The sequence below is a fragment of the Diospyros lotus genome, chromosome 9 (assembly GCF_014633365.1).
Source record: "Diospyros lotus cultivar Yz01 chromosome 9, ASM1463336v1, whole genome shotgun sequence".
Taxonomy (NCBI): Eukaryota; Viridiplantae; Streptophyta; class Magnoliopsida; order Ericales; family Ebenaceae; genus Diospyros; species Diospyros lotus.
The window spans coordinates 36,342,459-36,368,500 of NC_068346.1; the positions used below are offsets into that span (position 1 = coordinate 36,342,459).

At 38.0% G+C, this 26,042-nt stretch overlaps 1 protein-coding gene across 3 annotated transcripts; it reads right to left on the reverse strand.

Moving 5' to 3' along the window:
- Positions 1 to 833: 833 nt before the first annotated feature.
- On the reverse strand, positions 834 to 24,492 carry LOC127809559 (uncharacterized). 3 transcript variants are annotated; one of them, XM_052348432.1, is made up of 17 exons: positions 24,294 to 24,492; positions 21,959 to 22,045; positions 14,713 to 14,997; positions 14,449 to 14,633; positions 14,235 to 14,312; positions 13,407 to 13,650; positions 9,854 to 10,102; positions 8,911 to 9,123; positions 7,802 to 8,038; positions 3,199 to 3,438; positions 2,854 to 3,092; positions 2,578 to 2,781; positions 2,361 to 2,453; positions 1,870 to 2,229; positions 1,697 to 1,782; positions 1,549 to 1,600; positions 834 to 1,186 (listed from the first exon to the last, which is right to left on the reverse strand). In XM_052348432.1, exons 3-15 carry the CDS (start codon positions 14,900 to 14,902, stop codon positions 1,753 to 1,755), a joined length of 2,562 nt encoding a protein of 853 aa, XP_052204392.1. In that variant the 5' UTR covers positions 14,903 to 14,997; positions 21,959 to 22,045; positions 24,294 to 24,492; the 3' UTR covers positions 834 to 1,186; positions 1,549 to 1,600; positions 1,697 to 1,752. The 3 variants fall into 3 exon arrangements, with proteins under 3 accessions (XP_052204392.1, XP_052204393.1, XP_052204391.1); XM_052348433.1 differs by having other exon boundaries at positions 1,549 to 1,782; positions 14,713 to 14,956; XM_052348431.1 differs by having other exon boundaries at positions 1,549 to 1,782.
- Positions 24,493 to 26,042: the final 1,550 nt, after the last annotated feature.

Consider the following 26,042-nt stretch of genomic DNA (forward strand, 5'->3'; position numbering starts at 1 on the left):
GCGCATGCACTGTGCATGATAACCATCAACAAAATGAAATGATTTGTAGCCACGCCCATATTTTTGGTCCTTTTCTTTTGTGTTTTTTTCGTGTGGCCATCTCATATTTTTATTACTTTAATTATATATTTAAATTTATATTTTTAAATCAATTTAACTTTTGTATTTTAAATTTTTTTTATGTGCCAACCTAACATTTTCCATTGTTTCAATTATGTTCATGTACATGTATTTTTAAGTTAATTTAATTTTTATATTTTGACATGTAAAATAAAAAAAATAAATTATCTCATCTTACTTTATTTTATTTTTTTTATACATATTAAAAGACATAACTAAATTAACTTTAAAATGCAGGTACAAAAATTTAATCAAAACAATAAAAAATTCGAATTGTCAGATGAAAAAAAGATCAAAATATAAAAATTAAATTAATTTAAAAATATATGAACAATAATAGAATTAAAATAACAAAAAATTCGAATAACACAAAAAAAAACATAATAATAGAGAGGCAAAAACATGAATTTACCCAATGAATTGCAGTGGAGTGGCCGTTTGATATCACAAACATTCTGGTTTAGACGTCATTTTTCTATTAATGGTCTTATTATGTTAATTCATCTGGGCAGGATAATACACTACTGTTGCAAAGTATGTATAGTTTAGAAACCATAAAAATGCTGTATATTAACTGAAGAAACGTTCGTATCACCTTCCATGTTAGAATTAGCTAGGCAGGCTGTACTGTCATCAATCAGATTTCAAACCTTTCTCTGCCTCCAGAATCACACATTGGGGAGTTTAAGTTTCTCTTCCTTTGAGCAGTAACCTAAACACACTAATATATAGTGCAATATCCATAAATGAGATTCTACCTGCTTAGAGTCAGAGGTTAGCGGATAGAACAATAAGGTCAGGATAATTGGCCAAACAACTTGGAACAAAATGCTAGTCTAGGTGCAAAATATGTTCTATATCCACATGCCATTTCATCCTGCAGTTTACTCTAGCAAACGATATTTAGATTCAGACAAAGCATCTTCAACCCTCTGTTTAAACAACTATCATATTCATATTGAAATTTTACGACTGAAAAAGGCACCAAAGGATCACTACAAAGTACAACACTGATGCCATGGCTGGAAAGGACATCGACTCAGCATCAACGCCTTTCACCAGAAACCTGCAAACAAAATAATGAAGCAAGGAAGGTGGAATTATAATCCATAAGAGATTTAAGTAAACCTAATTTGGTGCAAGTGTTGCTAAGACGTGGGAAGCCCAGGAGCATTGGTCCTGCAACAGGTGTCTATAATGTCAACTGTATTGTTCATGATCCAATGACACCTCGGAACTTGGCTCCAAGATAAATGTCAAAATCCACACGTCAGAAAAAACAAAGCTGGAAGTATTGCATGCAAAAGGGGTGCTTTGGAATACAATGAAACAGAAAATCCAGTAGTATGGTCTCTTCTCCGAGTACTTTAGAGCAACCATACAAATGAAGTATTGTGAATTAAAACAACAATAAGATACAAATTTTACCTTGTAGTTGCAGGTACTTGTATCATGCTTCTTTTCTCTTCACAGTATGGCTCTGCAACTCATATATTACATAACTGACGGTTGCAAGATATGCACAATATAGAACAACACTAATAACACATTAACAATGGAAAGTGACTTCATTAACCTGATGAGATGGAATGCTCAATAAAATGACGACGAATGTGCTTGCAGCTGTGTTGTTCACTCAGAGCTGCTGGAGACATCTACAACCTATAGAGACCAAAAAGGATTGATTGATTATGTTTTAACACAAAAAGGATCACTTCAAACTAAATGCACCCAAATATGAATTATCACCTCTCTAACATGCGAAGGTTCAGATGGTGAACCATGCTTGCCGGGGAAATTCCTCAGCATATTCGACATCATTGACATCATATCAGCCATTTGGGTTGCCATCTGCCTGTATGTCTGCTCCATGGCCATTATTTTTTCCATCATATCCTGTACATTTTCATTACCTTCGGATACACTTCTCATGGCTCCAGCAGGGAGAGGTTTTGGACTCCCCATAGAAGTGGGAGAGGGACCCAATCCAAAAGTCTGCATATGGCCAGGTGGTCCATCAGTTTCCATGACCTGAGAAAAGACATCATCTTCACCAGAACCATTTTGGGTGGTCTCCTGCTGTGGAGCTGCTTGTTCATGAAGTTGTGACTGCAAGAATGAAACGTGGTATTCAAATTTTACTATTAGTCAAATAAACTGACTACTGATACAAAATAAAGAAAATCAACACCTAAAGGAAATCATACAATTCTTAAGTATCAGAATGTGCATGAATTTACCTGCTCCTCACGTATTTTAGCAGAACTCATTCTCCCTCTAATGTGAGTTATCTTCTGATTTGCACGACTAGCCTTATTTGCAATACTCCGGTCCTATGATGCGGCATATGCATACACATCATGTTTTCATCTTCCATTAAAAGATAAGGCAAGACTCAAATATATTATCGACTAGACTAGATTGGCATGCATAATCATATCTCGCACCCATTTTTACCTTTGCCGCTCTGGAGTTCCAAAATGAAACCAGGATCTGCCACTGACCCGGAAGGACCCTCTCATCACAGTCTGCCAGCCTTTCCTCATCAGTCTCATGAGTATTGTAATGGTACATCTTTAAATGAGCCTTCCAGTCCTTCCATTTTTTTCCAAGAGACTTCAAGACCCAACGTCTACTTTTTGGATCTATTTCAAATTTAGCCTGCATCATGCATACAACATGCTATCACTTGACATAAAAAAATATAAAACCCAATGAAAACCTCTCTGATACCTGAACTTGCTGCCACATCATCTCTTTGTTTTCATCTGGCAATGCTCGCCAATCAACATAATTAAGGGGCGCAATATGTCCATTTCGTGCTATGGTGCCGAGAAAGTTGGTGAGTTTAGGTACCCCAACACCAATAGGTTGGCCAAGCTCATTGGTGGCAACGGATACCTTACCTTCCCTATTCCATATCTTGAGGCACCGAGTTGGGCCACGAGTATTCTTCTTGATGTTGCTAGAACCTATCCAAAAATAAAGACAAAGAATAGATATGTAAAAAAAATATAGGTTAAAAGGCATAAAATCTAGTCATATCCACACAAAAATGATAAAACTGACAGAAAATACCTGCACTTCCCATATATGTGCCAATCTGTGGATGGGAAGGCTGGGGCTGGCTAGAGCTCAGCTGGAACTGGTAAGTCCCCTGCTCAGGCTGATGTGACAGGCTATTGCTCCCCAAAAGCTGCAACTTCTGGCTAGGTGTTGCATGGTCCTGCTGCTCATGGTTGGCATAGTCAGTCATAGGACCCACTGGACACCTAGACTCACGTATATTGCTCATCATCACAGACTCCTCTGGAGGTGCTGAGCACAAATTACCCCCATAAAAGAGACAGCTATTAGAAAAATAGTAGCGTATCTGAAAGGATTAGGTAGAAGAATTAAGAAAACATTCCACCATGAATGATTCATTGATCTGTGAGACTTATATACAGAAAACTCCTAACAACCTGCTAAAAATTCTCCTAATTATTCTCCTATTTTATAGGAGTAGATTACAACACTTTAGCTATCTAATTTATGGATTTAGATTAGCAAGAATTTGAATAATTCAAGACTGATTTATCCTTATTCTTTCTTATCTTTTAGTTTGGATTTTTCTCGTATTGATCTGCACTACTGTGTCATTCATTCTTCCTTATCTTCTTCCAACACTCCTCCTCAAGCTGGTGAATAGATGTCAATCATTCCCAGCTTGCCTCTAAGTGATTCAAAACCTTATTTTTGCATTGCTTTAGTCAAGATATCTGCCTCTTGATCTTCAATAGGAATATAAGTGAGTCATATGTCTCATTTTTCCATCTCTTGCTCGACAAAGTGCCTATCAACTCTGACATGCTTCATTCGGCCATGTTGTACTAGATTATTTACAATGCTGATAGCTGATTTGCTATCACTGTCGAGTAGTTTAGGAGAGGATATAGGCATAGACAGATCTTTCATCAATCTCTCTACCTATATTATCTCACAAATCCCTTGAGCAATGGCTCGATACTCATCTTTTGCACTGCTACGAACAACAACTTGTTGTTTCTTGCTTCTCCATGTCACTAGGTTTCCCCACAGCTTGGTACAATACCCTAATGTTGATCTACTATCCTCAATAGAACATGCCCAATCTGAATCCACATAGCCACTTATTCCTCTATCCCGATTTTTCTTGAATAACAATCCCTTTCCAGGTATTCCTTTGAGATACTTGAGGATATGATAAGCTGCTTCAAGATGTCTTTTAGTTGGTAAATGCATAAATTGGCTGATAATGCTTATAGCATATGCAATATCCGGCCTTGCGTGAGATAGGTAGATGAGCTTCCTTACTAAGTTGAAATCTTCCTTTGTCAACCTGATATTCTTCTTTCTCGTCTTTATTCTTCCAATTGGGCTCTAGGGGAGTACTTGCTGGTTTACACCCTAGTTTGCCTGCAGAGCCGGTTCAACCAATTTGGGGGCCTTAGGTGAAAAAATTTGTTGAGGCCTTCTCAAGAGTATTAATTTTTTTTTGTAAAACAATAAATAATATGTTTTTTTACAAGAAAATTTCATCATATCATTAAATTAAAAAAGGGAAAAAAAAACTGAAGTTCAATCAACTACAAAATACGATAATCTCTTAACGATAGTGAATTTTCAACTAAAATATAATGTCTCAAAAATCAAAAGAAACCAAACAACCTACTACAATAAACAAAGAAAAAACAAAACTAATTTTTTCTTGAAACTCTTAAAGTTTGTGCAAGTTGAGCAAAAAACTATACATTCCAAATTTTTCTATAGAAGGAAACAAAACAAAGTATTAAACTGATAGTATTAAAAATATGAAGTTCACCAATAATGAGCAAATTTTCATTTCACAAACATGTATTGAACTATGTTTAATTTTATGTAAAATCAATTTTTCTTGTCTTTTGAGATGCAAAATTATTGATTAAATCTCCATAATCAAGTTTATCCAATAAATGATATTCAATAGATAGTAGTCATTTACCTACTTGGACCTAGAAACATGCAATGATCCAAGTTGAAGAACACATAGACTTGAGCCAGAGAAAGAGAAGTGGGAAAAATTGGGAAGGGAAAAGTGGGTTTAATGGGCACAGACAACGGTAAAAAAATTGGGAAGAGGATGGGGAAGACAAAAGGTTAGATTGTATTTTGTATTTAATTTTTTCAATAAAATATTTATTATTAAAAAATAAAATATATATATATTACACATTTTTGAAATTTTGGGGCCTTCCTAATTTGGGGGCCTTAGGCGGCAGCCTATGTCATTTCACTATTGAGCCAACTCTACTTGCTTGTTTCTCTTAGCAAATCTAAGATATATTTCCTTTGAGATATGAAGATACCTTCCTTGCTTCTAGTCACTTCCAATCCAAGGGAGTATCTTAATTCTCCTAATACTGTTACCTCGAATGCTTCCCTCAGCTGATGCTTTAATTTTCCAATCTCTTGGTTGTTGTCTCTCGTGATGATAATATCATCTACATAGACTATCAAAATTGTTCTTCTTCCATCACTTTCAATCTTTGTGAAAAGAGTGTGATATGTATGCTCTTGCTTGTATCCAAGCTGGTGCACTAGGAGATTGTTTAAGACCATACAATGATTTCTTTAGCTTGCATACCTTCCCTTTTGTGTCATTTTCCTCAAAACCAGGTGATATTCTCATATAAATTTCTTCTTCTAGCTCACCATTCAAGAAATCATTTTTGATATCCAATTGATGCAGTCTCCAATCTAGATTTATTGCCAAGGATTATAATACCCGAATGGAATTTAGTTTAGCCACTAGAGCAAATGCTTCATGCCTGCACTATCAGCCATGGCAAAAATTGCACAAGAAACAGATTTTGGTGGCCTAGGATGAGCTCTGATACCAATTTATCAAGGACCTGGATCTGATAATGTGAATTCTCAACCAATGGTGAGAATTAGGGCAAAAAGTGGCAAGAATTAAGGCAGAAAGGAGAATTTGAGAAGAAAATTAAGAGGGAGAGAAGAACAGAAAGTTGTGTGTGTGTGTGTGTGAGAGAGAGAGAGAGAGAGAGAGAGAGAGAGAAACAGAGAATTTCGTGAGAGAAAGATCAAGAGAGGGAATTGGAAAGAGAATTGATAAACTGAAATTTTAGTAATTCATTGAATGCCTCCAAACAGATTTATTAGCTTTATATATAGCTAATCAATCAACTGCTACAATTCAGTTACAAGTTGTAACTGCTCTCTACAGAATTAATATGCTACAGTTGATATGCAAATCAAATTGCCACATCCTACTGATAGGAACCAGACAGCAAGCAATGAACCACAAGTTGTCATCAACCCCCAAAGGATCAAGGCACACATGGTTCGCAGTACATGCCCCCAGCAAGTGATCCCTTAAATTGCTTTAGGAAGGCACTTGACAAGCTAAGTGAGGCCAACTATGTAACCGAAACCCCTACAAGGAACAAGACCTGTCAATGAGTACAAGCCACACATGATATCACTGCCTGCATAACCAAGCTTTAAGCATAGAGCATTCGAATCCCACAAGCAAGCACATGTCCAAGGTTCACTTGTCTTAGCCAAGCTACATGGTTGCTAGGACGAGGCCGAACCCAGCAGATGCCCCTTTTATGGCACACGACAAGCAAGATAGCACCCCAATAGCCCTCTTTGTCCCTAGCATAAGTGTTATTGTCAGCACACTTGTGGCCTACTGCCAATGCACACTGGAGCCTCTGCCTATGTGGCATTACCCAATGCCAACCTTCCTAGCCACCAATGGCATTGACCACCAGCTCCAAGCACAAAAAGGGAACTATGAGACCCTCATGCTAACAGAAGCACCTCAAACCACCATCACCAAAGAGGAGTTAACTTAGCACTAGGACCACGCTTCATGCAAGGGGAAGGTGGGGTCAATTCTAGCATTTTGAGTCATATTCAATGTAACAACTTGAAACATTGCCATGATCCAATAATCATAATGGCTCCAGAAAAAATTCACCTGAACTTTGAATTCAATTTTGTCAATTGCATTGGACTTCTTACGATGTATACTTTATCCAATACTAGAAAAAAAATACTTGGGTCACCTTAAGCATGTGATCTTGACTTCTGTTACCAAGCCCGCCACATGCATGGCATGACTACCCATGCTGGCCAACATGCAACCAAACTCCACTTCCTTACCTCATATGGGTCGTCAAGACAACCAGTCTCTGACACCCTGCTTACTATAAGGCAGCCGCAACACAAATGAGATTCTAGATGCAATAGGATTGCTACGTGCTGGTCAAACTGGAGATGCAGCAATTATCTAAGGCTTAATAATCAAGAACAGTTTGTTTTATGGATTGGATTTAAGGAATTTAAAATTAGTTTTATGGATCAAAACAGTTAGTTTTCTGGATCAAATTTGGAGCCATTCCATCTTCTAGTAGCTACACAGCGTAAAATTAAGGGTTTTGATTAAATTAGAAGAATCCCAACATATTCTTCATTTTATCCTATACAGTGTGCAGTTCGATAATTGCTAAAATACATCACACTTTGAAGTGTCTTTCTAAACTGTAGCACAAATTCATGGCAAATCATATTATGCAATACAGTTTCTGACTTGAGCAAGATTAAGAGTTACCAACCAAATTGACCTAGATGAACCTATAGCATAACATACCTGTACTAGCAAAACTCTTTCCAACATGTGGCTGGGGAAGCTGTGGCTCAACAAACTTTGGCCGGAATAGACATGGTCTCCGCGCAGTCTGAGGTGCCTGGAGGTAACTTGAGGCCTGATGCTGATGAAGCTGTGGTTGATTCACGCCAGACCTGACTGGGTTCAGGTGGGGTGGGTAGTCAAGCATAAAACAGGTTGGACACCCATGCTTGCTATAAGTATGCCCTCCCATAGCCTCTGCAGAAGCAAGTATGAATATCTTCCTTGGAAGTAAAAAAGAAAAACAGCATCGGACTATAGATAAACAAGCACACAGCCCGAAACCAGCAGCATATGCGATGATTTGTTCAATTGTATATAGGGGAATGCATAACTGACCCCACATAGTGGGATGAAGACTTGGTATGTTGTTTATATACACTATATAGGGGAATGCATCAATGATTTTCATTGATGGGCACTAGCAGATTCACTAGTGACTTATTTTTCATGGCGTACAAAGCCAAGCCAGCTTCTAAAGGTCAACTATGCTTGTTAATTAATCCAACTGAGACATCGAGGAATGTTCAAGTCTTCAGCATGTCCTGTTCTGCTGCACAAGACAACAGCTGGCAATAATTAAACCTTACCTTGAAAAGGTAGGCAATAGACTAAGTCCTATGAGTCTATGACATCCATAGGGCCACTGAAAAGCAGGGAATGGGCTCAATTCCATTTTTTATGCTCTAAAAGGTGATAGAGAACTTCAAGAATGCTCTAGAAGCTTGTCTTGCTAACATCCTTATTTAGAAGCAGCACAGAACTAACGCATAAATAGAAAGCACAGGATGTTTTTTGGGTGATTTAGGAGGCAATCCCTAATTTATGCCAAGGAAAGGAAGCAAGGGCAACCTGTAAAGCTCAAAAATCAATAATAACACCTATGGAGTGTATGGTAGGGTGAGTGCTTGATGTTTGCTTAGGTGGAAGAGCATTAATTAAGCTTTGCAACATTTGGTGTAGCATGCCAAAAATGGAGGATACTCATACATGATACACCCCTAGGTTAGCAAGAAGAAAGAAACGCACTAAGGCAAGATATCAGTCATTTTCTCATGATAATATAATACCTGCAATGGTAAAATAAGTTGTAACCCGAGGAAGGCGAGGCTGAGATTGCCCAGAGCTTGTCTGGCATTGATAAGATCCCTGTTGGGTCTGACAGGGCTGGCTGCAGTTTAGTGATGGCTGATGCTGATGAAGTTGTGATTGGCTCAGGCCGGTCAACCCATGGCCACGTTGGTTCCATTTTGCAGCCTCAGTATGACTTAAGTGCAAATCTCCTTCAGAAAAGAAACAAGCATATATTTATATAATACAAGCAATAACATTAGCATATGGTACTGTATCTGGAGAAGTTACATATGTCCCAGCTCCACTTTTGGCTGGATGGGCAGTTAGTGGCCACTTATCTACTGCATATGTCCCCGCTCCAATGCCGATGCACACTTCTTGTTTGCTTAGAGTTAAGACAAGGGGGAAAGGGAAAAGCAATCCTTTAAACACACAGCTAAAGCGGAGCTGAATAGTGACCATGCAGTGGGGAAAGGGGGACCCACCAATCCAATCAGCCATGCTTTTTTAACATTTAGTAAAGTTGATGGCTTTTCTTGCAGTACCAACACCGCAGTAGTTAACAAAAACAATGAGGTAATCGACAGTGATTCATAATTAGGGATCAATGAGACACATAGAATCATCAAATGAACTAATAACAGTGTCTTTAGAAGGCCCCATGCACCAAGATGTGCGGCAGTCATTCCACATGAGATCTTAGACAACCAAACATATCAAAGGACAAACAACAAACATAATTTAATATAGTGGAAACACACTGTAAAATGAATCTAGGCATGGTATGATGCATTTGTAAGTCGTTGGACACATGGGACCTTGAAAGCCAGTTGAACAACATGAACTTGAATCTAGCATGGCATGATGCATTTGCTAGGCAATGGACAAACAGGGCCTTGAAACTAGGTTGAACAAGATGAATTTTAAAATGCAGCATACCAGCACCACCGCCATCTCTACCAGCCTGTGGATGGAAAGTCTGCTGCTGGGAAGAGTCCAGGTGGCACTGGCAAGGCCTACGCTGGTGCTGATGTAACATGACACAACCCCGTGAAAGATGAGAGGGGCTCAGATCCATCTGATCCTGTTGCTGATCTCCTGCGTAATCAGCCATAGTTTCCAAAGAACTCCTATGCCCATGTGTGCTGCACCCCATAGTAGAATCTATGGAAGGTACATGTGAATGTCCTGCATAAAAGAAAGACATCCATATAAAGTAGCAGCAGATGGTATTGAAAGATGCAAAGATGAATTTGAATGAGAAAAAACATGTAGACTAATTTACACAAGTAGGGGATCACTTTAACCATTTATCAAATTCTATATGGTCGGCCATTCTAAGCATGGGTTATCACAAAAAGACTAGTTTCTTTTAAAATAGTACATGAAATAAACAAAAATATACAATCAAACAACATTACAATATTACTTTTTGTTTATCCATGTAGATTAGTTGATTTTTTATTACCATTAAAAACAGGGAATGTATGCCTCTCTAGATAAAACTTCCACTTTTTCTTTAGTTGCATGCGACGAAGTCATGGAATTTAATGTTTTAGTATCTTAATATTAATATTTTATCCCACATTTGATTTATTAGGCAAAGAAACCTCAATTATTGCAATCTCTACATCTTTTCTAGGCAATTCCACAAATTAATAACTACTATTCTCAATTTATGCTACTCTAGCAAGTAATTTATATTAGTCTACGCAATGAGATTACAATCAAGCATTTTCCTAAATAGTTTCCAAAAGCTCTCAACAATTTCAATTTCCTCAAATGAAATGATGTTTGTTAGAGCATGATCAAAATAGCCCACGTGCAAAAACATCATTGCAAAATAGTTATTATGTGTTATGACACTTTTAAGATATATTGTGAAGCATTATTCTAACATATTTGTCAGTAATGGTAGCAATGGTAAAGTTGCTCCTTTGTGATTGGCAAGTCACAGGTTTGAGTTGGGGAAACCTCCTTTTTGCAGAGCAAGGGTAAGGCTACATATAAAACAACCCTCCCCCAAGCCTTGGCCCTCAGAAAGCAGGGTAGCTCACACTGTAGGCAAAGGCGAGCACCTGGTTTGCCTAGGCACTCAAGCGATGCAAGGTGCCAGGGAAGTGCCTTGCCTACTGCTAGGCAAGGCTCCTTCACAAAGGCGCTACCTAGGCAAGCGGCTTTACTAAGATGTTGAGCACCTCAAGCACCTGCCTAGGCTGTAACCAGACAAAATCAAATGAAAAACTGAAGGATTGTTTGTGAAGGGTCTCTCAGTGTAATAGGAAGAGAAATGAAAAAACAAAAGAAGAAAAACAAATGCACCTGGCTCCTCCGTTGTCCACCTAACTGATCAAAACTCACACTGTGAGTTCCTCCATTTTTGTTTTTAGATTTTTAGTCAATACCCTGTTAATGTTTGCTATAATTGTAAGGCTGAAACATTGTAACTTATAACTTTATATATAATAATGTTTGTGTGTTAATAGTGTATACTATGTAACTTTATATTAACTATTATATAACTTAAATTTTGTGCGCTAATTTCATATATTCTATTGTATCTTTGTTTGCTTTCCTATTTAAGTATTTAGCATCGTTTATTTTTTATATAAATATTGAACATTTATTGTATAACTTAGATTTTGTGTGTTAATGTTACATATTATATAGTTTGACTATCTTATTCACAATAAATATATTTTTATTGATTTTTTTGGGGGGGGTAAATTTAGCTCCTCACTTTGGTCAAGTGAGCACTTTTAAGCGCCTAGCGCCTTAGTTGATATAAGGTTCATAGCGCCCTAAGGGCGCCTTTCGCCCTTAACTACCTTGGTATTTTATGCACTAGACACCTTTTTTTTAAATTTCCATCAGTTGTTCCAATGCCTGCAGGATATGATTCAAGGTATTAGTAGTTTCTTGCCTGCAGAATTTGCCTGAAACATGACATTCCATACCCTACTTATACAGAATATGATATAGCTTTCCCTAGCTTGCTTGTGCTTTGTTCTCTATAATTAATTAAGACCTATATACATTGTTCTCTATAAATAACTAAGACCTATGTTTGATTTTGTACCCCTCCTAAGAAACATATAAAAGAATTAATACAAAAAGTTAATGGAATCATTAGGATCACAAAGTTCACTGTTCTAAAATAAAGTGTATCATGTTTCAGAACTTGCATACCAGCTTCTGTATTGCTGGGATATATGTGTATTCTAACAACACTATTTAAGAGTGTTAATCATAATCACTTTCTTTAATCCTTCACAGTGATGATTCAATCATGATGCATAACAACTTAACATGAACAAAATGAAGAAATTATCAACAAGTTCTTCAATCCTTCACAGCCTTAATTGCATCATATTCTGTTTCATCTTCAAAACTAGACAATTATCACATTCAATTGGTTAATTAACACAGAGTTGTAGCATTGCTGAAGCGGTTATCAATAGGTTAACCAACACAGGGAGGAACCATTACAGATGAGGATAATATTAAGCTGCTACTTTCAGTAGGGAAAACAGTATGATTCAAACTCAACTCAATTAAGCCTTTTTCAGAACTACTTTGTCTGTATGCCTGTATCATTTTTCTCCATTATCCACTATAGAAGATCAAAATCCATAAACGATCATAGTTTTGATACAACCCAAACATGCCATGTTCTTCATTATATAAACTCAATTTTGGTATCCCATATTTGTTATTATGCATTCACAAAATTGTCCAATGACTTATCCATTGCCTTGCTTGATGAATGGTTTCATGAAAATGGAAATGAATTGGAACAATGTCCAAAATGAGTGGAAAAAGAGATATATGAAGTATGAAGTTATTCCCTAACATTACTGAAATATATATATATATATACATATATATATATACATATCACCACTTCTCCTAACCAGGCATCCATTGGTCTTTGTTACACATGCTCAAACCATCTCAACTGGCTTTCTATCATCTTATCACCAAAAATATCACTGCTATTATCTCAAGATTTGGTTTGGTCCCAACCCCATTTCTTTTAGTTATAATATATATCCAGATTAGGCTTCTCATCTTAACTACATTTATTTTACTAGTAAGTATGTCAAATAATGAAAAAAAAAAATTACAATTAGTGAATTACACCATTTACTGCAGCAACTAAAATCTCTCACTCTGCGAATAAAAAATCCACTCAATTTATAAATAATCGTTAGATATACCAAATTAAATAGTAGTACACTTTTTTCTTGAAAAAGGCACCACCTGTAAACAAGAAGATTTTCTTGATGATCACACTTCTTGCCATATGATCACTAACATGAGAGTATGGTTCAAAGAACCAATGGACTAAATTCATTTGTTCCTTGACAAATAACAATCCATAATTAGAGGGAGCAAAGAAGTCAAAAAAGATTATACTGCCCAGCTTTTTAACACACCAAAGAACATGAAATGCACGGAATAAGAGATAGCATAACCATGAAAGGCTTACCATTGATCTCCTGGTGTTGTCCCCTATACAACCCAGCTTCTGACCAGTACTTTGTGAAGTTCTTCTTCACCCTCTTCATAAGCACCAAAATATACTGACCTTTTTTATTATACATGGAACAGTTATCCCATATGCACTGCACGTCCTGGAAGATGTCCTTTGAATTCTTGTACTTCACACCATTTTCAATGTTGCTACATATTGTACCAAAATCCATGGGTGTATCAATGATACCAAAATAATCCTGGTCCAGTCCCATTGCAAAACATACACAAGGAAACGAAATAGAAGTTAACACAATCTAATAAAACGAGTTTGAAAAAGATTCCAGAAGAACATTATATGATCTTAAGACATTTAGATTTTCGTATCTGCCAATAATAATTTCCAGCTGACCCTGTACTTCCATTAGACAATTTCAATCAAAATATTAGCATAATATTAGTCCTGCTGGTTACTAGCATATTATATTTTCTAAAAGTTAAATTTCAACAAAAAGCAGTTGATATAAATGTGAAAATGGATACGAGACTTAATAAACTAAAACACTTGCTGAAAACTACAACTACAAATCAAGCCTTAATCCCTCCCAGGAGGGGTACTTGTTGACAACTAATCAGCCCTAATCCTTAAAGCAAAGAACAGCAACAAATAGAAACTTAGGAAGATTTCTTTCCTCTCAGAGATTTAACATTTAAACACATGTATCTCATGGCCACGGTCACTCTTAGATTTATAGACCTATGCAAAAATGTGAATACTTGGATTTATGAACTTATTTCAGAAATTCCTCTTCTTCTTCTTTTTTTTTAAATGTAACAGACTTACAGATATGCCCAGAGCAATAGGATCCACTGGAGTATTGAAGGGCTCAGCCGCATCCATTGTCATGACTTTCCTAATCACCTACAAATGGTTGGTCACTCATTAAGAAATAAGTAAAAGTTCAGTAAACATGCTCTAAGCAAATATTGCAGTGGGAAATTGAGTTTTGGGCTTAATCAGTTATAAATAATAGATTAGTTATATATCAACAACATACCGCCAGGGCAGCTTTAAGTTCTTGCTCTTTATATTCAGGATCCTGAAACAGTTGAGGTCCTTTCAATTTTTTTAGTAATGTACTCCCACCTTGCATCAGTTCCATATTCCCAATTTGCTTTGTATGAGAAGAAGACCCCCTTGTTGCCCTGGTCATTATGCTCCTAGCTTTTCTGGGCAGATAAGCTGAGATACAAAAGTCATTTCAGGAAATTAGCACATCATAACCTCTGCCCCCTCATAACTACTAATAAGTATTTCAAACCTGCTTGCTCCCCACATCCATTGTTGTTGGGTTTTCGTATTTCAGTTCCTATTCTGGAGTCAAATTCAGTATCATAGAAAGCAGAGTGATCTTGAACGTTTGGGTTCACAGTGTTTAGAAATCGGTCCGTTGAGCCCACTGCATGTGCCAATTTTGGCTTGCATTTATCGCATCCACGCTTGCGCTTCATTACCTTGCTTCTAAGAAGTTTGGGCAATAAGCTTTCTCTGGTTGCAGAAGCCTCCTAAAGCAGGAAATAGAAGAAACTTGTTTCAGATCCTTGTCCTATTCCAACAATTAAACAATTATTCAGCATGCATTCTCCCTACACTATAAAACTTATAACATGGGCATAAGCAAAAGAAAAGCAAAATAGAGCTCATAATAACTCCAACTTGTTAAGTGGTTTTAGATGGACTCTTCTATTCCCACTTCAGACTTCTTTTGTCTCTCATCTATGAAGATAATGTCATTTGCATATAACATACACCAATAACATCTTAATTCATCAATAGAACAAATTATAATTGCTCTCAATATCTTCCTCGCAAATCCTAACATTCATCTGTGCCTTGTGACACATGTATTTAATAACTTAAATATAAGTAACTTGGACTGACTTCCTCTCTAAAACACTCTATAAGGCTTCTCGAGAAACTTTGTATGGGCTTTCCCAAGTTCATAAAATCAAATGTAAATTCTTTTGTTTATCTCTCGACCTTTTCATTAGACACCTCAATGAGCATATTGCTTCCTTAATTAACCTATTAAGCATGTAAATTTCAAAGACCTTGATTTCTCTTCTTAACCTTTGCTCAATAACATTTTCCCAAAGTTTTATAGCATGGCTCATTTGCTTAATGACTTAATTTTTTCACCCAGACAACTAATTGGATTGTTGTTGTCAGTACCGAAGGGACTAACAAGGATTATCAATAGAATTCCAGAAGGAATTCTTTGGTTATCGAAGAAAGAAGAGGAAGAGGGGGGGAGAGAGAGAGAGAGTAACAAGAAGGAGAGAGAAAAGATCAGAATATTCTCATTAATTGATTTCCTTAGGCATGGCCCTCACATATATATAAACGATTAGGGTCCTTCTAGAAGGTGGCCCTACTACGTAGTACAGCCTTGTAATGGCTAAGGGCTTGCATGGCAAAAATATAGACAAGATATAGAAATTAGGGACATGGACCAAACTACCCCTAGGAACATAACAATACCCCTCCCCTTAGAAATATTTCTTGTCCACAAGAAATTTACAATAGCCTGGTTACTTGGGGAAATTGCGTGAGTAGCTCAAGTAGATACTCCCGTGTAGTGTTGTTTGGGTGAGGATTGGTCCATTGTACCAGCACTGGCAGAGAATCGTGATAGGTGACTCTCTTGTCTAGCACAGCCAAAGGTTATGTCACCTTCGAACGATCTGTCTCGAACGTGGGCAGGTCTGAGTTGACTAGATCATGGGGTCCTATTGACTTCTTTAGTAGTGACACGTGGAAGAAAGGGTGGATTCCAACTCCTTCTGGAAGTTGTAGTCTATAAGCAACCCTCCCCACCTTGGCTAGCACTCGAAATGGCCCAAAATACTTTGGGCCGAGTTTAGATGGGGCATGCCTTGTGAATAAACCTCCTTACCTTCAGAAACACCCTATCCCTTTCCTCAAAGATCCTTTCACTTCTCTTTCGATCTGCCATTTGTTTCATTCTATTTTGTGCCACTGTCAACTCCTTCTTTATGACCTATAGGGCTTCCAGCCTTTGCTTTAAGTGCTGGTCTACTACTAACTCCAGATTTGAGTAGTGCATCACTGCTGGGATCAATGGGGGTTTGTAATCAAATAATGCCTCAAAAGATCCCCTTTTAGGGGAGCTATGGTAATTGGAATTGTAGCGCCACTGGGCGAGTGGCAGCCATTAGTTCCAACTCTTGGGTTTGGAGAAGCATACATACCTTACGTAGGCCTTTAGGCACTAATTCACTCGTTTGGTTTGTCCATCTGTCTCAGGGTGGTAAGTAGAGGACATGTGCAGCCTTACTCCCAACTGTTTAAACAATTCCCTCCAAAAATTGTTGGTGTACACCTTGTCTCTGTCTGAAGTGATGGACATTGGTAAACCATGCACTTTAACCACGGAAACCAACAACAATCTGGCCACCTCTGGGGCTGTAAATGGGTGGGCTAAACTTAGAAAATAACTGAACTTAGTCAGCCTGTCCACCACCACTAAGATAGTACTCTTCCCTTCAGACCTTGGAAGCCCTTCCACGAAGTCCATTGAAATTTGTTGTCATGCTTGCTCACGTATACCTAGGGGTTGAAGCAAGCCAAGGTATGGAACCTGTTCATGGTTGCATTTTTGACAAATAGGGTATTCTAACACAAAGGTAGTAACCTCTTTTTTCATTCTCGGCCAATAAAATAGTTGCCAGACCTTGTTGTAGGTGACATTCAAGCCCGAGTGTCCCCCAATGGGTGATGCGTGCAAGGCTTGCAAGATCCTCTTTCTAAGCTGGTTGTCCTCCCCAACTACCAACCTCCCCTTCTATCTTAACAGCCCAACCTTCAATGTATGCCCCTTGTGCTCCTGTGGCCCAGTTGCTAACTGAGTCATCAAATCCCTAGCCCAAGTTGTTTGTTCACAACTCTCAAACACTTCCTTGATCCAATCTAGGACTACCACTGATATTGCTTAGCACTCCCCCATTTCATCCCTTCGCAACAGTGTGTCAGCCACTGTGTTTTCCTTACCTTTCCTGTCTCGGATAGCGTAATCTAGTCCTAGTAACTTTGTCACTCCCTTCCTTTGTAGCTACGTGTGTTGCCTCTATTTCCCTAGGAATTTAAGGCTCTCATGATCCGTTTTGATGATAAATGGATTCCTCTCCAAATAGTATCTCCATTTCTCTACTGCCATGAGGACTGCTATAAGCTCCTTGTCATAAATACTCAGCCCCAAGTGTTTGGGAGCTAAGGCTTGATTAAGGAAAGTGAAACTACCCCTACTCTTGTGTCACATGCGTTTGTTTCCAAGATGAAGGACTTGGTGAAGTCAGGCAAAGCTAATGTGGGCTTGGGTCATTGCTCTCTTAAGGGAATTGAAAGCTGCCTCTACCTTGTCACTCCATTCAAACCCATCTTTCTTGAGCAACACTGTCAAAGGCTTGTTGATCACCCCATAGCCCTTAACAAACTTCCTATAGTACCTTGTTAACCCAAGAAATCCCCCTAGCTCCTTGATGGTTTTAGGTGTTGGCCACTCCACCATAGTCATGATCTTCTTAGGGCCTGTCATTACTTCATCACTTGTGATTATATGCCCTAAGTACTCTACATTCCTCTCTGCAAAGGTACACTTAGACTTCTTTACAAACAACTGGTTAGACCTGAGGACTTGAAAGGTGGTTTAAATGTTGTTCCATGGTAGGGCTATACACTAGGATGTCATCAAAGAAGCCCAAGATGAATTTTCTGAGGTAGGGACAAAAAACATGATTCATCAGTGCTTGAAAAGTCGCATGAGCATTAATTAGGCCGAAGGGCATAGCCAAGAATTAGTATGATCCTTTATGGGTGCAGAATGTTGTTTAGGTATGTCTGGGCAACTCATTCGGATCTAGTGGTACTCGAATCTGATAATATAGTTGCACTAGCTAGTTCATCTAACAAATCATCTATGATGGGGATGGAAAACTTGTTTTTATTGGTGTGGGAGTTGAGTTGTCTATAATCTACACAGAACCTCTAGCTTCCATCCTTCTTATTAACAAGAAGAACAGGGGATGCAAAAGGGCTTTGGTTGGGTTAGATTATGTTTTTGGAGAGCATGTCCTTAACTAAGTGTTCAATCTCTGCCTTTTGAAAAGGAGAGTATTTGTAGGAGCGGACATTTATGGGTTCTATGTTAGGTTTAAGGTGAATGGTGTGCTCTAGGAAATGGTTAGGGGGTAGGGATGAAGGTTCAATGAACAAATACTCAAATTCAACCAATAGAGAGTGTAAAGAGTCATTAAGAGTTACCTCGCTCGAGGAACTGGTGAGGGCTTCTAGCTTGAACCACTGGTGGTCCTCTCCTCGGGGTTTGCCATCCTTCTTGCACTCCTCCTCTACCTCAACAGCATACACGGAGTGTAATTGAGCTATGACTCCTTCTTCTTGCTCAATTAATTTCTTCAGGCAACTCCTGAAATTGCCCTGCATTCCCCTCCTTCCATGCACCCGGTCAGTGTCAATCTTCTTCCCCCCTTTTCAAAATTCACCTCTAAGGTGTTGAAATCAAATATTAAAGGACTTATTATCCTCATCCAATCGACACCAAGCACTATGTGAACCCCCCCAAGCTATAAGATCCTTAGATCTGCTGAGAATTCATACCCTTGCATTCTCTAGGTGAACCCTTGACACTTATACCTGCTAATCATCTTGTGGCCATTGGCAACAGTCACTAAGAGGGGTATAGTGGCTTACAACATTGTGTTTTCATCCAGGAAACTATGTGTGCTCCCACTATCAATGAGCACTATCAATTTCTTCTTCCCTACGGTCCCTTTAATCTTAATCACCTTCTCTAAAAAGTGGCCTTCCAATGCATGAAGGGAAATCTATCCCCCTTCCTCCCCTTCTTCGGCATCACCCCTTGCTTCATACTCCTTTGTGTCCTCTTCTTCTTCCTCTCTTTCCTCATCTTCCTGCCCTTCCATTTGCATCAAGTGCTTCCAGCATTGATTTATGTGGGTGTACTTATCACCACACTTAAAGCATAGTCCCATTTGCCTTTTTTAGTCTAGTGTGAGGGACCTTACTAGGGTGGCCTAGATTGGGGCTCTTGGTAAGTAGCCCCCCTATTCATCTACGGGTTGCCACCCCTATATCCTCCTCCCATAAGGCTCTACCAACCCCCTCCTAATCCTTTTGGGGAAATCTTATGTTTCTTCACAAAGGCTTCCAGGGACAATTCATGTAATTGGGCCTTATCTGTTGTCTGCCTCACAGTAGTGGGTTGCAACATCTTCACCATTGGCCTAAGTTCATTATTTAATCCACTAAGGAGGCTCGATACAAAGTAATGCTCATCTAATGTTGGACGGGCATAACTAAGTATAGACTTGAGCTCCTCAAATCAAGCCTGGTATTCTTCCACCGTGCCTTCTTGCTTTAATTTGTTGAATTGTTCCACTACATCTATCAAGCTATTCTCTCCAAAACGGGCACAAAATTCCTCCACAAATTCTGGCCATCTCCACTCATTCCTCTGTCCACTCCAACTTTGGAACCAAGAGTCTACTACATCGTTTAAGTATGCAACTACCATATTCATCTTATTCTCCTCCGCCACCCTGTAGTGATAGAAGAAGCATTCGCATCTTCTGATCCACCACCGGGGTTTCTCCCCCTCGAACACTGGAATCTCTAGTGTAGGCATAGAAGCATTGGGCTGATTCACCACATTTCCTCTTAGTGTGGCTTCTGCTACAAACTCCATCTGTTCTTCCCTCTCCTGTCTTTCCCTAGCTCTAGGAATGATCAGCACTACAACTGCTCTTGGTGGGAAATCCACCAACAAGCTTGAATTTGGTTGCCTAGAACAAATGGCAGCGTAGCACTCAACTATTGGCTTAGCCCATAGAATTCCTCCCTCATACGTGAGAAATCCTCCCTTACGTTCCTTTTGACATCTGACACGTCAGCTGGGATGCGGCTCACATCCTCTTGGGTGTTTCTAACTCCCACTTCTACGGTCTCCAACCTCTTATCAACTTGTTCGTGGCTCTACCTCAAACCAGCTTCTACATCCAATCACAATTCCATCTGCTTCATGTGAGTTCCTTCTACCATGTTTTTCAGTTGATGATCGATGGCTCTGATATTAATTGTCACTACCGAAGAGACTAACAAGGATTAAGAATTCCAAAAGGAATTCTTCGATTATTGGAGAAAGAAGAGGAAGAGGGAGAGAGAGAATTGAGATAAGAGAGAGAATAACAAAAAGGAGAGAGGAAAGATTAGAATATTCTCATTGATTGATTTCTTTAGGCGTGGCCCTTACATATATATAGACGGTTAGGGTCCTTCTAGAAGGTGACCCTACCGTAGGTAGCCTTATAACGGCTGAGGGCACCTAATTTTGCATGGAAAAAATATAGACAAGATATAGAAATCAAGGTCGTGGACCAAACTACCCCTAGGACCATGACAGTTGCAAGCAAAACGAACAAGGCGTGCATTGGAAGAAGCAATTTATTATCGAGTTTCCTCTGTAATTTTCAGATTGAACAACTTTGTTAATTATAAAATAGTTTCTTCTCACATGCATTTTCATGCTTCTATTGAGATAGTTTTGGCCTAACCATTTTATCATTCTTCATTTCTTTCATGGCTTGGTTCACTTTCTTCCAAGCAAATATGTTTATAGAACATCTAATTTCTATCTTCCTTTAAATTACCAAGATACCCCAACTTTATATTCATTTAGTTACCTTCATTAAATGGATTGAATAAATACTCATTAGTCATTCCTTCTCTCCTAAATTGCTCCCTCATTTATTAGCACCTTTGATCTTTCTTATACACCTTAATTGGCTCAAATCTTTTATTATTATTCTTCTTCTTGCTTTAGCCAGCTTGTGTATATCTCTTTTCCCATCATTTTTTGTCTTTTTGAAGGTACAAATTTCTACAAGCTTCGACCTTCACTAACTACTTTTTGTTAGGATATGCATAAAAAATCTTGAAACAAGATCTCTTGTTCTTAATTTTTTTTTCTAAAACCTCCTTCCTCACCATAACTCCTTTTGGGCAGGAGTGTTTTTGTTCCGACTCTCACAAAACAGTCTATGAATTTGCCCATCCTTGCAAGTCTTACAATACAACCAATCCTTTGATTCATACCATGCTACCAAAATACCCACACCCCCATATTTTCATCACAAACACGTGCATAAACATTAAATCCACCAAACCAGCCCTAAAAAAATGAAAATTAAATTAAAGTCACATGACAAACCAAACACATACATAAAACCCTAAATGTGCCAAACTAGCCCTAAAAAATGAAAACTCAATTAAAATTGGATGACAAACCAATTTTACAGATAACTCAGTTTTTGTAAGGGGGAAAGGAAGAAACCTAGTCAGAATCTACCCGTCTAAGTAGAAAAGATGGATCCAGTACAATCAAAACCAACCACGCTTTAAGCAAATTAAACTGAAAACTGGCTTGATCTACACGATATGGATAGAGATCTTACCTCTCTGCCGAGCTTCTTGAGTGATCCGATCAACTATCAGAGAGAGAGAGTGAGTGTTCGAGTGAACAGCTTGAGCAAGTGATGAAGCTTTAAGGCAGTTGAAGAAGGAAACCAATGTCAGCAAAGATAAGCTGGCAATTTGAGGAAACATTATTGGATTTGTGCCATTTTACTTTCATTTTCTCGGCATTTCTTCTTACATATTCACAGCCAAAATTTATAGAATGGGAAAAACTCAAAGAATTAAAATTATTTATATTTTTTATGAAAAGCATATATCAAATTCAAAATAGATAACATTTGTAATCAGAGCATGAGGATACTTCATTTACAAAAATTATTTAAATAAGTCAAAAGGTAAAAGGTAAAAATATTTTTAGCTGCAATGATTCTTATAAATGACAAAGAGACGTTTCTTCTACAGGCATCCATCTCCTAGACCACAAGCTAGGATCAAATTCATCTAACGGCCTGCAAAGAGTGAGCTTTCATGTACATTGTCTCTTGGTCTTCCACTCACTTAGCCCCTCACATTACAGAACATCATAGATAATATCATAGAGATCACTAGATAATTATAGAGCAAATAATAGCAGTCCAAAACAATTTGGGTAATCTATAATCTTTATGCATGCAGCATTCCCAGTTATCACTATGTGCATGTGTAGCACTTACATCATCTTTGGTTTTCACACGTCCTAATAAATCTGCCATGCAGTTGCAGGCATCACGTCCCCATTGTGCATGTGTGGTGCTTGCATGAACACTGTTTTGTCCCCACGCATCACGTCATTGTTTTGTGCATGTGTGGCGCTTGTATCACGTCAATTCCCTTTGTCGACACTTATTCTTAATGGGGATGATGTTTGGCGGCCTCCAATGGTAAACCTGATACATGTCATTAAAAGCCTGATTGGCCTTGAGCCATCTTTTCATCCTATTTGCCTGTCTTGGGACATCACCATCCTATGTGGCATTGCTAATATTCTAGTTTCAGTAAGTTGAGGGAACTGTAATTTGTATTAGTATTTTAAAATGGTAAAATGGGTATATTGGATAAATTTTGGTGAGGTTGTGTTAAGCCTTAGAATGCAACCAATGTGAGTTGAGTTGAGAGTTCTATAGAGTTGCCAAACTTAGTGTTTGATGGCAAACACAACTCAACTTGCCTCAAAATTATAACATAATTAGTACCTAATCTATTAGAAATAAATGTAAAATAAATACATTTATACATATATTTTATAATAAAACATAATATATTAGCAATTATGTAATTTATATTTCTATTTTCTTTATTTATAATATATTTGTGTTTATAATTTATATTAGTAATTGTAAATTAGTTATCATCATATAATATAATAGTAATCATATATTTAATATATTAGTAATTATGATTTATAAGATATTGCTATTTTTATTTATAATCATATATTTAATATATTAGTGCTTATAATTTACAATAAATTCTACCACATTTTTTATTTTTTGCATCATAAGATGTGTTCTTTTATAATATATTTAAATTTTTTTATTCAATCTTACCACCGGCGCCTGCTACCGGCAGAATCCGAGTGGGATTTTGTTCACCCTGGGGTGACTTTACTCTTGTGGTAAAAAAGTTATTTTGGCCTCCCTCTCTACCCACCCCCTCTCTCTCCTTCATCCCGCCGTTGCCTCGCCGCTGCTCGCCGACCCGCCGCCTCGCCTCGCCGTTTCTCTCTCCTCTCTCTCTTTCCTCCCGCCGCTCTGCCTCGCCGAGGCAGCGATGCAGCGGGAGGCGAGGCGGCGAGCAGCGGGAGGCGAGTCGGTGGCGGGAGGAAGGAGAGAGAGGAGAGAGAAACGAGGTGGTGGGCGGGAGGCCCAAAATGACTTTTTTACCCTCAGGGTGAACAAAATCGCACTCGCAGAATCTGGCCGGTGATTTCAGTAACCGAACCGACCATCGGATTCTTCTCATCTAAGTGAGTCACATAACAAAAAATGGCAGCGATCCAGCGGTCTGATTACAGAGATCTGAAAATTAATTGTCGGCCTAAAAGTCGCCGACCATCGGTACTAATAATCGGATTCCCCCACCTACGACGACTCATATATCCAAAAATTAGAATGATCCAAGTGTTAGATTTTTGCAGATCTGAGTTTTAATTATCAGCCAAACATGGTATATTTTCGGTAAAGTGATGTCGGCCACCGTGGACGGTGGTTTCCGGTGATCGGAGACTATAACCGGCCTCCCCCGGTAATAGTGACTAACATACTCAAAAACCAAGATCAACTGATGCCTAATTTTTAGTAGATCTAGCTTTAAAAAATGGGTATATACGTATACCTGTATTTGACTGTTAGCAGGTGCGGTGGCGTTCGGCAGTCGCGGGCCGTGACGGTGTTGCACAGTGCGGCAGCAGTGGCGGTCAAGCGTAGCAGCACTCCTGGCGGCGGTGGCGGTATAGCAGTGGTGGTAGCGATGCGGTGCAGCAGAGCTGTCGCCGGCGTAGGCGGAGGCGGCGGCGGCGGCGGCGGCGCAGCACTCTTCTTCTTCCGTCCTTATCTTCACTCTCACTCTCTCTCTCTCTCTACATTCGTCGTTTCAATTATGAATTAAATTTTAATTATTTATTATTATTATATATATTGTTATGAAATTAATTGTTTTTTATTGTTATCAATATTTAATAATAGTTTTAATTGATTTTAATAATATTTTACATTCTTTGTGAATATAATAATAATTTTAAAAAATCATGGGATTTTTTAAATATTTTATGAATAATGTTTTAATTTTAAAATATTATTTTGTGAAATATAGTTATTATTAGTTAATAATAATAGTGTTTAATTATTTTTTTATTATTATAAACTAATAATATTAATTTTTATTAATGTGAATTATATTTTAAATTTATCGTTAATATAATTAATAATTTTTAAAAAATCATAAAAAAAAATAGATACACCACTAAAATTTTTATTTATTGTAGGTTTGTTAATAAATTGAGTCAAATATAGACTCGACTCGTATCAGGCTTCTTATACCAATCTATTTGATGGATTGGATATATATAAAATCCATTAGATTTAAAATTATTCTCAATCCCATATTCTGCTAGATGCCTTACGTTTGAAGTAATACCGAAAGATGAGCTTGACTTCTAACACTAGATATTAGGCATTAAGAGCTAGAAGGCAAGCAAATGAAGGAAAGCATTACGGGTTGTTGTTCCCTGCACCTCGAAGGTCTAACATTTCGCTCATTCACTACAAAAGGAGCAAAGTGAATAACCATTTGGAATGGAGTTGTTGCTATACTAGTTATATAGTATTGGTTATTAGTGGTAGTAGATTTTGTTTTTGTTTTTTTAATTAATATGTATAGCAGGTGTTGTTTAATAACATTGACCCATTTTTAAATGGGTATAGATCTAGTATTGTTTAATGACTATGGGTTTGATGAGTCTAACCTAGACTCGACTAATTAACAAACCTAAGTATGTGGTGATAATGAGACACTGGTAAGACAGTGTGATAATGGCAGAGAGGCGGAGAACCTAGATGTCGATGACAAATAAAAGGTTAATGATAAAAGAGATTGAGAAAAATGAAAAGACAGTCATGTGAGAAAAGGAATGAATAGTGGGAAGAGGAAATGTAGTATTTTATTTTTGTTATTGCCAAAAAATACAATAATTAAAATTTATAACGCTAGAAGATCAAATCAAGGTAGAGTAAGACACAAAATGAGAGGTAACCACTTGTCCGAGAGAGAGAGGGAGAAAAAAAGGAAAAACGCTGCTATCCAGAAGAAAACTTGCACTGTTATTTGGCAGAAAGCTCGACATGTTTATATCCTTCGAAAAACCAAATGTGGGCTCAAACAAGCAATAGAATGTTAAATTGGGATAGAAATGAATGGTTGTCTGAGAGAGATTTTTGTTGTTTAAGATAAAATAGCTACAAAATAGAACACAGTCAAAAGGCGTGCGAGGATTTCTTTGGCGTAAGTCCTCTGATACATACATTAATACAAGTCACGGTAATGATGAATAAGCACGTTAGAAGTAGTCCAAAATAAGAAATGGTT

Excerpts from the sequence above, each read along its gene's own strand:
- LOC127809559 (XM_052348433.1), bottom strand. The coding sequence starts at position 14,902 with ATGAAGCGCAAGCGTGGATGCGATAAATGCAAGCCAAAATTGGCACAT. Across the intron at positions 2,782-2,853 it reads TGATGTGGCAGCAAGTTCAG|GCTAAATTTGAAATAGATCC; the intron begins GTATCAGAGAGG and ends TGCATGATGCAG. Across the intron at positions 1,783-1,869 it reads AACCTTCGCATGTTAGAGAG|GTTGTAGATGTCTCCAGCAG; the intron begins GTGATAATTCAT and ends TGGTCTCTATAG.